Here is a 13,257-nt window from a genome sequence, read left to right on the forward strand (position 1 = left end):
AGCTCAGCGCGACAGTGTGCTCATAGAGAGATATCGCTTTTTTTGTTATTTACTTAACACACACACACTCTCTCTCTCTCTCTCTCTCTCTCTCTCTCTCTCTCTCTCTCTCTCTCTCTCTCTATATATATATATATATATATATATATATATATATAGATAGATAGATAGATAGATAGATAGATAGATAGATCTCCCAACTTACTGTGCATGCTTCAGTCACCCCTTGCATGGGAACAGGTAAAAGTGATGGAGTGTTATGTAAAACTACACACAAAAAAACCCACAATGTCAATAAATGTCACGGTACAAAAAGCCGGGGTGTGACGAGGGGGTGCAGGACCACCACCTGTCTTTATTTCGCTCTGCCCTTTTCTTGGTTGCTGTTATAAACAAACAAACAGATTATTGCAGGGTCTCTTTTCAAGAGACTAAAAGCAATATAAGTGATAAATATTACCATTCTGTAGAATATTCTTATATTTCACTTTTACTTGTTCCCTTGTTCTAGTGGGTCCTGTTGTGGCTCTAATGTGAAAGAGGATATGATGTAATATAATATAATGTGGTATAATATAATATCACATGATATAATGTAATATCATGGATCACTTACGAGTTTAATTTGTCAGCAACTTTCTGCCAGCCCTCTCTCCTTGCTTTTGCAGCATTTGCAGTGTTCCCCTGCGTTTTAATTAAACTCTGAAACTCCTGAAATCCCTCAATCAAGAGTTCTTGCTCTGCTGCCGTGAAATACTGAGCGCGCTCCTTCGACATCTTCGCCGACCAATCACAGGGTTGCCGATGAATGTTTCTGCTATCGATGCGTAGCCCCTTTTAAGCCACCCAGTGATCTCACATTACTTCATCCAGCTATACTAATCGTCAACAACAGGTGTGTTCGGGGAACCGGATTAGCGAGCTCAAAGTTAGCGCGATGATTTGATCTTGGATGTGTCATTTGATCTTGGATGTAGTAAGCGAGGTACGAAGAACGGACCCCTAGTCTAATAAAATGTAAACAATAAATAAATACATGTCTTATATCTGTGGCGTTAGTGATATATACAAACAGTAAATGTTTATGGGAAGGAAAACTCACAAACACTGCTTCTTTTCCTTCTTTAGCCACTGACAACATCTAGCTGCTTCCCCGCATCTCTCTAGCATCCTCCTCTGTCACAACAACTGCACATCCTCCTTTACTACATGAATGAATCTTCTCTGTGGTCTTCCTGTCTTCCTCCTGCCTGGCAGCTCCATCCTTTGTCCCGTATATCTGCTATCCTTCGCTCCGAACCATCTCAGCCTTGCCTCTCTTGACTTATTTTTCAAACCACTCAGCCTGAGCTGTTCCTCTGATATACTCATTTCTAATCCTGGTGGACTCCCAGTGGTAATCTCAATATCTTCAGCTCTGCCACCTTCAGATCAGTCTCCCGTCTTTATGTTAACGCCGTGATCTCCAAACCATACATCACAGCAGGTCATATATCCATCTTGTAAACCTACCCTTTCTCTGGCTCCACAAAGACCCCGTGCAACTCCTCCTGACCTTCTCTCTACTTGTCCATCAACACTCACTGAGTGCTTCAGCATAGTCCTGTTCCACAAGCTTTATTTGATTTGATTATTATGGGAAGAATGATACACTACCATGATTAAAATTCCATGTTATTTTAATAATACTTTTATTCTGCTAAATAGCGCGCCATTTCATGGATGGATTTATGAGCTGGATATAAGAGATAAAACTGATGCACAGGCTCTAAATAATTAGGTCAAAAGCTTGTGTTGATATATGTTGATTTAAAAAGAACATAGCAAATCTAATGTGGATTATGGTTGCAGGATTCAGTGCAGTGGTTGCAAATAATAATAATGAAAAGAAGAATTAAAAGTAGAAGAAAAAGAATTTATTACAATTAAAAGATGTCAGATAGACTGCAGTTAAGTCACACCGCAATGAAATTGTTTTTCCCAGGCATTTCAATTTTCACCACCAGATGGCAGCATCGAGCCAAGCTCCCGCCACCGCCTCCTGGATTCGCACAACGGACGGTGACGTCAGATGTCAACAGGACGCAAACTTCCACTGTTGCAGCCAATCAGCTTTAAGTCAGACAGACTCTTGGAAAGATGGCGACGGTGAGGCACAGAGGAGTGAAAACTGGACGCTTTGCTGTTACTAAACACCGCAGATCCACACTTCGCTAGAACCCACACGGCACCGGGTGTGGAAGTTAATCGGTCCGCTCTTGAGTCTGAACCCGCCGTTTGGGGCCGTATGGTGACGTTGCGGGTTTGCGTGCTGTTGTTTTCGGTTACACTTGGACTGCTCATTAGCTTTAAGTTGAAAAGCCAGCGCTAGCCCGGGCTAGCTGTATAGCCTCAGTCGGCTGTTTGGAAGCTGTATGGTACCCTTAACCGGTGTCAACACTGGCTTGTATATACCTTATAATTTTTTTTGTATTTCCGGAGCCGCTCATGAGTCACCTGGATTAAATATTGCACTTAAGGAGGAACAGGGGGCCACAGACTATTTGGCACTTCTGCGCCGAGGCGGAGTGAGTTTGCCGTCATGTATTTTCTAACCGGCTGGCCACGGAGGCTGCTTTGTCCGCTGAGGAGCGAAGAGGAGCCCTTCTACATCCAGCCCAGCTCCCAGCGCTTTTACTTCGCTCTGCTGTCAGAGACGCAGCTCAGCGTTTGGTTTAGTCGGGTGAGTTGAAACTATGATCGGTCTTGAAATCAGCTGACAAAACCAAAACAAAAAAACGCTAGCTAAGATGTTGGATCTGGTGCCGTTTTCATTTCAAACGCATTGCAGCAGAGGGTGATAACCTGGCCGGCTGCCCTTCATGTTTTATTAAGTGCCGTAAATAAACACGGGGGGAAACTGTGGTGTCCCCATATGAGTAACTCAAACTACTTCTTTCTTTTTTTAACCTTGATGTGTTGGCAGAGGGTTCCACGTACACAGATATCAGACGGCAGGTGAACTCGTTACACATCATTACACGTGGATGTGTCATTCATTACTTAAGTTATAACAGTAATTTGACAGCAAAACTCAACCACAGTGGATTGGTGTTTACCTGATAGACGCTTTATAGCAGTTCAGTTTAAAGTTGCCCAAATGTTAGTAAATTGTGTATTTTGGTAGGTGGACTGGTACTTATATAGTGCCTTTCTGCTCAGTTGAGCATTCAAAACACTTTCTTACTATAAGTGTTACACACATTCATACAGATGCCTACATAGCGGGGGTCAGTACCTTTGGTATCTTTGGAGGAGTCAGGGAGCAGTCCACGGACCTTTAGATTGGTAGACCACCTACTCTACCACCTAAGCCAAGTACAGCTACCTCCGCTCTACTCATCAGTTTTACCCAGCAACATACAGGTCAAAGGTTAAGTTACTGTCAACAAAACATTTGTAATAGTGTTCAAAACATGCCATGGCATGTTTTGCTTACCAGTAGTTTTCAGGAATTTAGGCAGCGCAGTTACAAAATAAATGTCAACATTTATCTCAGCACAATAATCGCGCTGTTTATTTTGCATGTCATGGCCACAAATGCATCACACGACAGGAACATTTCACAGTGACTTAAAACCAATCATTCAATGTTAATTCTGTCTATTTATAAACTTATTGGTGCGGTCCAATAAGTTTATAAAAGTGCCAACATGCTGTGCTGCAGCTGGTTTCTTAACAAAACACCAAACTCTGTCGAGCACTGCAACATCTAAAACATCTGGCTTAATTGACTCCATTCAGTCCACTGAACCTGCTGAGCCAAGGGAGCAGTGACTTTGAGGTGCGTGGTAACAACATAAACAGGGCTGACCAGATAGTGATGCCAGTGATGTGACATTTAAAATGGAACTCGGAAGGACAGACTGTAGAAATTAGTGGTAGGTCAGTAGCTTGTCAAACACATGAATGCTTTATTGGCAATCTCTTCTTCCCAAGAAATGCAAATAAAAACATCAAGGACTTTCTTGATAAGTTGTTGAAACAAGGGTTAATTGAAGAAGTCTAACAGCATAAGAAAAAAATACATATATTTCAATATATATTTTGAGTCACTGCATGTGGGATTCAGGTGATGTTTGACATGGTGGCAACTTCATCATATTAATTCCTGTTTTTCACACTTTTTTTTTTTTAATCTAAAATTTTAAAAAAATGCAGAGAGTAGATGTGGTTTCTCTTTTACTGTTTCCAGGGAACTTCTCTACCCACTAAGCTCAGCTTTCAATACCATAGAAATGCGGAATGGGTCATGAATTGTTTGGTGTGCCTCCATTTTAGTACTTCTTCAGTATCTTTATCAACATCATACAGAGCATTTTGAATTCTTCTCTGTTGGCCTTGTTTATTTGGACGTTTTTGCCATGGTGACATGGAAAGGGAGCATATAATTGATTTTTATAACCTGCTCTTGTGTACATTGTTTATAACTGTCTGTGATACATGCACACGCACACAGTCTGAATATTATTGAGTTGTGGCAACAATGGATCAGGGTTACAGTTAATTTCCCGAGACCTGCACAGGATGCGACCTTGTTTTGTTTCCCCTCTTTCTTAAGAGTTCTGAGTGCCTGCAAGTATCCGTGGGGCATCCAGGAAAAGGAATGTCGATTGGAGGAACTTCTTCCTCTTGACATGTGCTGGTCACCCCTACTAAGTCCATTGTGTCCTTCAACTTTTCTGTATAGCTTAGGGGTTATCAGATGGCTAACATTAGGCTACTGCAGGGCTACCAGAGGAAGAAATAATTTTGATTTTTAAACAAAATAAGGAAACAAAAGTTCACAAACTTTTATTTCTATACAATTTAACTTGGATCCTTTTTGGTATTGTTAATGTTGTCAATATTGTGATAATGAATTAGCAATGAGCAAGTTAGCGGTTTTTCCCAAGGAGAAGTCAGCATTTTCATAGAACCATTATTGAACCAAATAAATGGCACCAAAAATTTGGCTTAGTAGTTTTCAGTCTTGCCAGCTGACTGACAGAAAGTACCAAAAGTAAAGACTAACCTCACTGTGATGGTTTCCTTTCAAATCCAGTGTGTTGATGTAGAAAGACAAAAGTAAGCTATTGAGCTGCCAACATGTCAGTGTGCTACTTCTATTTAAGTAAGTTTTGCTTTTCCTAATGAGGAGATGGGTTTCTGTTTCCATCTGGTTCAGGTATCATTGGCATTATTAAATTTTAATTCTATGAAAGCGACACAATAGGTTAGGAATGGTTAAGCCTGTTGTCTCATTACAGTGAGTAGATACCAGCATTAAAGTTGCACAGCTGGAATTACATTACTGCTTTACCTCACCATAGCCAGTGTCCTGTTTTTACTGTAATAATGATCCTTGTTATATCTCAGTGAAAACTGATTCAACAGCCTTACTTTAACACTCTGGGATGCCATACATACTTTGAAAAAATGTTTTCAAATGATTATGGTGCTGATTGTGCAAGTGGACGGACAGGATTAACTGAATCAAGAGAGGTCACCAGAGTGAAGCCCACACATGAAAAAGCTCGATTACCACTTCAATTGGCAGTAAAACCAATTGGCAGTCATACTTTTGTAGCAAGTCTCAAGCTTCCGTTATTGGTGATGCTCTGTACTGTTATTGTTGAATGTTGAATTATACTGTGCCAGATGCTTGATCTTAAGAAACCAAATCTTTTCACCTTTTTTTTTTTTTTTTTTTTTTTTTTTTTACCTCTTCAGCAGCTGTTTTAAACCTTGAAAATGTATTGGTTGGACATACAGGTTTTCTTTTTGAAGCTGTAGGCTAGTTCTTATTTTGCTGTAGACAGAATAAGGTGAGGTAAACTAAGGGTGGTAGCCTCAAGCATACAGTTGTGGTTATAATTATACATGGAGATATCATAGGCATGAATGTCATGTTAACTTTGGGCTTGCAGTGATTTCTCTGAACTGTTTTTTTTTTTCCAGGGTGATTGTGCAGCATACATCTTTTAAAACACAAGAATTACATGCAGAACTTTGAATTCATTTTGGATTTTCTTTAAATCACACAGGGTTAAAAGTTTAGTTACTGGCTCAAATATGTAAGTACATCCCCATTATGTTTGGTTAAACATTCCTTAGCAGGTTGGACTTCGACCAGCTGCTTTTGGTAGCCATCAACAAGCTTCTAGGATCTTTCTGGCTGGATATTTGACCACTCTTCTTGGCAGAATTTGCTAGAATTAATTTAAATTGATCATTTTCCAGGTACAAACCATGGCTTTTAATCATAGTTCACAAATTGTTTATAAGGTTGACGTTAAGACTTTGGGAAGACCATTCCAAAAGTTTAATATTAGCCTTTTTTATCTGTTCCAAAACCAATTTTGATGTGTGTTTGGGATCATTGTCTTCCTGGAACAATGGAACATCCAACTGTGTCCAAAGTTTGACCGTCTAACTCCTGAGGTAAAGTGAAGTTGAAGAATTTGGAGGTAGTCCTCCTTTGTTATTCCATCCACTTTGGGCAATGTGCCAAGGGCAGCAAAACGGCCCCAGAGCGTGATGCTACCACCACCATCTTTGATAGTTGGTACAGTGTCCTCAGGTTTGAAAGCTTCACCTTTACTCCTCCAACCATAACTGCTGTTATTGCAACCAAATAATTGTGTCTCGTCTGAACATAAAACTTTTCTTCAGAAGGCGTTTGGCTCCTGAAGGCAAATTTAAGTAGAGTTTGAAGGTGTCGATTTTGGAGCAAGGGCTTCTTTCTTGGTCGACACCTTCTCAGTCCACATTGATGTAATCCTGCTTCACTATGGACAGTGATGCTGGTGTTCCAGCATTTTTCAGGTCATTGCAGGCTTGAGCCTTGGAGGTTCGTGGGTTGTTGCTCAGCATCCTAGCTAACTGCCGCTCATCTGAGGGTTACAGTTTGGGTTAAACTGTCCCTTTGGAAAAGTGGTGACACATTCAAGTAACTTGGATTTGTGTACATTTTTTTGATAGATGTATTTGTTTAGCAATGGCTCCTTGTGTCAACTTGTGTAAATCTTAGGTCATCACTGAGTTTCTTGGAATTCCCCATTGTTCTGAGTATTTTTCAGTCCAATGAGTGCTATCAAACAAATCATTTTTATGCTGCCAAAGAAAAACCACCAGTTGTAGTCATGATCACTAACGAGAATTTAATAGGCCTTGGTCTTGCCAATTTAAAAGATATTGTAGAACCTTGTGCACCCAGTTCTTGTTTTTTAAAGTCATTATAGATGTATGCTGTACAGTCATTCAGCCCTGGAAAAAGAACAGTTCATGAAAGTCATGAAAACCCACATAATTGCCATGACATCTATGCCCATGATGGCTGTATGAGAACTTCGCAACACACCTGTAGTTTATCCATTTTGCATGATAGAAAGAGAAGCCTCAACATGCTTTTGTTTTCTCAGTAAAAATATATTTTTCACAGTCCATGGGCCTCACTAGGTAGGAGATTTTTGGCATCACTGAGGTATTATAGTCATCCCATTTTTGGAAAAGAATTTGAAATCAAATCTGTATTTCTTCTTTGCCAAATACCCACCATTTGAGGCAATAAATCATTCCCGACAAATCCCCTTCCAGCACATTGGCTGACAAATATCTTTATAGATTATCTCTGTCAATCACAACCAACACTAGTAATAAAGCTGCTGTCATAATGTCACACTGACATTGTTTACTGGGCTGCTGCCTGGGATTTATTTTATTCTTATTTTTTCATAGATGGATGAGTTACTAGCTGTCACACAGCATGTTTTTTTTTTCAGCATTTTTGAAATATTTCTATATTAATTACTTGATACAAGAGGTATGCTGTTTTCTTTTGTAGCCTTAGTGTTATTTTTAATATCAAATCAGATGATTTTGACCTCCAGAGCTCACTTTCTTTCCCATATTTCTGTTTCCCACCCACAGCCCAGTGTTTTGATAGTCAGCTATATCGAGTCTGCAAAGGCAGCGGCTCAGTTTGGCTTCTACCAGAAAGCAGAATGGAAACCAGACGACTCAATGATAGCTGTGGCGGTAAGTACACCATTTGGCAATGTCATATCATATTTGCAGTTTGACTGATCAGCTTACGTTCTCCCCCAAGCTCTGTTACTGCAAAACACTAAAGTTGATACCAACTGCAGAAATGTAGTTTTGACTGAGTTTCCCTGGGACAAATTGTGTCACTTATTAGAGTAAACATCAACACATATTTTTGAGATATTTTTTTTTCTTTTCAAGTGCTATCAAACAATCATATATCACAATTATGTCCTGGTTAAGCAGCCTTTTCTGGCATACACAAACATATGTCTTTGAGGGCTGACTGCTCACATAAGCACGATTGGTTCGCATGCAGTTAAGGCAAAGAGTCTGTGCTGCCTTCTTACAAGAACTCTGCCTGTTTCTTCTTCTCCTTTTTTTTTTTAGGCCATTTGATTTTAGGTGTGAGTAAATTAAACCCAACCTTAAGAAACAAGTTACAAGTCAGAATTGGTTGCAAGATCAAAACCTCTTCAGTGTGCAGAAAAAAACCCCAGTTAAAAAAGGTCAAAAGCAAATTCATGTTGTGTAAGACAGCGGTCCCCAACCCCCTGGGCCACAGACCGTGAGTCATTTGCTACTGGGCCGCGAGAGTTGAGCCTTGGGTGTGGAATTTATGGTTTTCAGGAATTTATGGTTTTTATCGTTATTTTTTGTCGTTTTTATCGTTAACTCTGTTTCCCTGGGTCTTTTCCCGTGTGTTATGAATAAACCTTTTTTTTTTTTTTTTGGTACCGGTACTGGTTTTATTTTGTTGTATTTATCCATGACACCTTAAAGGCCGGTCCGTGAAAACATTGTCGGACAAAACTGGTGCATGGCGCAAAAAAGGCTGGGGACCGCTGGTGTTAGATATAACATGTTGCACCCAGGAGTGGGTGATACAGCTTCAGAAGTATATCACAATATTTACAGGAAATGTGCAATACATTTTTTTGACTACATAGAAAAAAAAAATTGTGAACAGTGTTTTTTTTTTTGTTTTTGGGGTTTTTTTGTTTGTTTTTGTTTTGGATGCCCACAAGTAGCAGCATTTATGAGTGTAAATAAATGGGTGTTTTCCATCCTCCTTTTGCACTGAGCCACTTCCTACTTTGAAGTGCGAGTCAATTGAAAAAGGTGCCACCAGCAGCAGTAGGAGCGTTATGGTGCTCTAGTTGTGACACAACATAAGTCAAAAGTTGACACAAATGTAGCCTCGTTATCTTTCCTAGAAATTTAAGGAAAAGTATAACATGACTGCGTAACATTTTAGTTTAAAAATAACTAATGCTGAAATGTATCTTCCTTCCTTTATTGTTTTGTCTTCGATCGAGTTTTATAACTAGCTCCTTAAAGCACTGCTTTTCCACTACGTAACCAAATCAATAATTTCCATCCACTGTTTGCTCTTCGTGTCATGGTGGGGGGTCATTTGTTTACTTTTTGGTTGCACATCACCAGCTGCTAGCATCTCGTCATTTACAGCCTGATTGTGCTCAACTGTATGTTTTTTGCCTCAAGTGATTAAACATGTTAGTTGTTTCCATCTTTAGTGGGAGCAGTGCTTTGTTGGAGGTTATTGAAGTAGCTCCCTTTTTAGGTTACTAAAGTGTCATCAGAGGCTGACACACGGCTCTTACTGTCAGACTTGCCTGGTTGGACACACTAGGGAACATACATGCGCGGTTGGAGTAAAAGTTTATGCTGGGATCAGTGTTGTACATGACTGTCTGAAATCGCTAATAAACATCTCTATGTGTATTATGGTTAGTTTGTGCAACATTAATCACTTTTCTTACCAGTGAATCTCAATATTTGATAGACACAGATGATGACTGTTGGGATTTGTTACACATGGAGATTTAATTAGTGGTTCTAAGATGCTTGTGGATGTAGCACTTTTACAGTAATATTAGTATGACAAATACAAAGAGAGAAAAATTAAGCTGTCCTACTCTTTGAGCCGTATGTATAAGGTGTGTACATAGGGCTATGTACACATGGCAGTGAAAAGAAGATAAGATAAGATAAGATAAGATAACCTTTATTAGTCCCACACATGGGAAATTTGTTTTGTCACAGCAGGAAGTGGACAGTGCAAAAGTTATATAGCAAAAATTTGAATACAATAAGAATAAAATACTGTACACAACTGTACAGAATAGAATAAAATACTATATACAGTAGAATAAAATAGAATAAAATATACAATAGGATAAAACTAGAATACAAATTCTATATACAACTGAGTAAAAATACAATTTTGTCAGAAAAGAGTATTGCACTTAGTGTTATTGCACATGTGTGGGTTTGTGTGTGTTTGATCAGTTGAAGTCTTTGTTGTGGAGTCTGACAGCAGTGGGGAGGAAAGACCTGCGAAATCTCTCCGTCCCACACCGTGGGTGCCGCAGCCTGCCACTGAAGGAGCTGCTCAGTGCTGTCAGAGTCTCCTGCATTGGGTGGGAGATGTTGTCCAACAGGGATGAAAGCTTAGCCACCATTCTCCTGTCACTCACCACCTCCACTGGGTCCAGAGGGCATCCTAGAACAGAGCTGGCCCTTCTGATCAGCCTGTTCAGTCTCTTCCTATCCCCGGCAGAGATGTTGCCACCCCAGCAGACCACACCATAAAAGATGGCTGAGGCCACCACAGAGTCATAGAAGGTCTTCAGGAGTGGGCCCTCCACTCCAAAAGACCCGAGTCTCCGCAGCAGGTACAGTCTGCTCTGCCCTTTCCTGTAGAGGGCGTCTGAATTATGAGTCCAGTCCAGTTTGTTGTTCAGATGAACACCAAGGTACCTGTAGCTGTCCACAGCCTCAATGTCCATACCTTGGATGTTCAGTGGTTGCAGTGGAGGATGTTTGTGCCTGCGGAAGTCTACCACCAGCTCCTTGGTTTTACTGGTGTTCATCTGGAGGTAGTTCAGTTGGTACCAGTCCACAAAGTCTTGGGTCAGTCGTCTGTACTCCTTGTCGTCCCCATCAGTGATGAGGCCGACTATAGCAGAGTCATCAGAGAACTTCTGCAGGAAGCACTGGGTGGAGTTGTGGGAGAAGTCTGCAGTGTAGATGGTGAAGAGGAACGGAGCCAGAACCGTTCCCTGTGGGGCCCCCGTACTGCAGACGACCCTGTCCGACACACAGCCCTGAGTTCTCACATACTGTGGTCGGTCGGTGAGGTAGTCCAAAATCCAGGTAGTGAGGTGACGGTCCACTCCAGAGTTCTTCAGCTTGTCCTTCAGGACCGTGGGAAGAATGGTGTTGAAGGCACTGGAGAAATCAAAGAACATGATTCTCACAGTGCTCCCAGCGGTCTCCAGGTGAGCGAGGGAACGATGTAGGAGGTGAATGACGGCAATAGCACTGAAACATAGTTGCTGAGCAGTCCACGTCATCAGACATTACTTTCAGTCACACATACCGCAGCGTTAACAATGGTGTGATATTACTGTGAAGTTTGCATGTTTAAGGGCTATAATATAACAGTAAATATAATATTAAGTCAAGAAAAATAACACTTTGTGGATAAAAATCAGACAGAATCGCACAAGCAACATAAGCCATATGGCCTCGCTATTCAATAATAGATATTTTAAAGATCATTTTGGGTACCTGTTGTGAGTATTTGTACATCAGTGTTCACAATTCTGGCATTTTTGATTGAAAAACATGAACTCTTGACTTACTGTCATGTCCATGTGTTTCAGAAAAGCAAGTTTGAAGCTAAACACGCTTTGACTTGTGTCAGGTTTACAACTTTCAAAAGGCCACAAGCGGCTCCGGGTTTAATGCTGCACAAACAGAATAGTCTCCTAAATGCAATTTGAACACGTGCTGCAGCATTCAAAAAGTCTACTGCAGCTGTTTAAGTAAATAACGGCGAAACATCAGCAATGACGCAAAGAATTGTAAAAGTGTCGACAGTTAGAGATAATTTAGACAAGATTAACTTGAGAGGGGCTCAGCGTGCTGAAAAGCACAGGGAATGTCGAAGGGGGACTAGTTGCGGAAGAACAGAAAGGATTTCACAGTGACGCAACAATGTCTGTGCTGTGGTTACACTTTGCTCCTTATCTATAGTGTCATACTTTATCCTTTGCTGATCACTGATTAAGTATGCAGTTGGCTTGAAGTGAAGCAAATTGTTCTCTGTCAAAGTGAAACTGTAATGCTCTGCCAAACCAGCCTGGCCTCATTGCAAAAAAAAAATAATTAAATGGTCACAAAAAAGATCGATTTATCTGACTCTTTTTATGGACATGAGGGACAACTTTATAACTAACGTATATCAAGAGGAAGTATATTTTGTGTCTGTAGCACGTTGTCTAGATTCTTCAGTGGGCATGCTTTATTATGGTAACAGAGACGATAAAGCTTTAAAGAAATGGCAACTCAAACCATATTTTTGTGTGAGTTTTTGTTGCTTAAATGTAACCATTTTAATGATAATTTGGGAATGGCGGAGTGATTCACTCCCCCACCCCACAAGCCTTCAAATTTGGATTTGTTTGGGGAGTGGGGTTTCGCTATAAGGACAAAAATCATTTTGGTGACCAAAAACAAAAAGAAATGTTATGTTAAAGAGCACAAATAAGTAGATTAGAAGCTGTACAAAATGATATCAGGTTTGTAGAGATGTTATAATTGTCCAGAGGATCTTACCATGTTACTCCCCTGTCAGATAGGACGTAGAAAACATGGTAATGTCTGCGGAGATGAAATGTTCTTCCACCATCTGTTAGCATTTAAGCACACATGCTTATTGATATTAATTTAGGCAGATATTTCCTTTACTGTCACATCTCCACATCTTAAAAGTGTGTGTGTGTGTGTCTGTGTGCGTGCGCGCGTACATCTGCATGCTGTAAAATACACATTTTCAATTGTAATCACTGGTACATGTTGCCTGTGACCCCTCTCTGTGTTGAACTAATGTCTTCTTCAGCAATGTAACAGACGGACGTTGCATCTGTTGTATCAAACATACTGATGCACATAAAGAAGGACAAGCAGTGTTAGTGGAATCGGGTTGTTTATCTTATCTTGCATGCAAAAAGGGAGCGCTTGTGGGGATAAATGTTTGATAGGAGCTCATCTCATATATTATCATCTAGTTCCATTCAAAATTTCCTACCTTGATACCTGAGCAAGAATGCCTACTGTACATACAGGAAGTCATTGGTTACAGTTGGTCATGATTGTTAGCTG

The 13,257-nt window shown here is 40.3% G+C and overlaps 1 protein-coding gene across 2 annotated transcripts in view; it reads left to right on the forward strand.

Moving 5' to 3' along the window:
• Positions 1 to 2,110: 2,110 nt before the first annotated feature.
• Positions 2,111 to 13,257, forward strand: part of ric1 (RIC1 homolog, RAB6A GEF complex partner 1) — a 41,520-nt gene continuing 30,373 nt past the window's right edge. For both annotated transcript variants that reach the window (XM_063478501.1, XM_063478502.1), the window contains exons 1-2: positions 2,111 to 2,722; positions 7,951 to 8,058. In XM_063478501.1, the coding sequence (XP_063334571.1) occupies positions 2,582 to 2,722; positions 7,951 to 8,058 (249 nt within the window). In that variant the 5' untranslated portion in view covers positions 2,111 to 2,581. The remainder of the gene's footprint in view (positions 2,723 to 7,950; positions 8,059 to 13,257) is intronic.

The sequence above is a fragment of the Pelmatolapia mariae genome, linkage group LG7 (genome assembly GCF_036321145.2).
Source record: "Pelmatolapia mariae isolate MD_Pm_ZW linkage group LG7, Pm_UMD_F_2, whole genome shotgun sequence".
Classification (NCBI taxonomy): domain Eukaryota; kingdom Metazoa; phylum Chordata; class Actinopteri; order Cichliformes; family Cichlidae; genus Pelmatolapia; species Pelmatolapia mariae.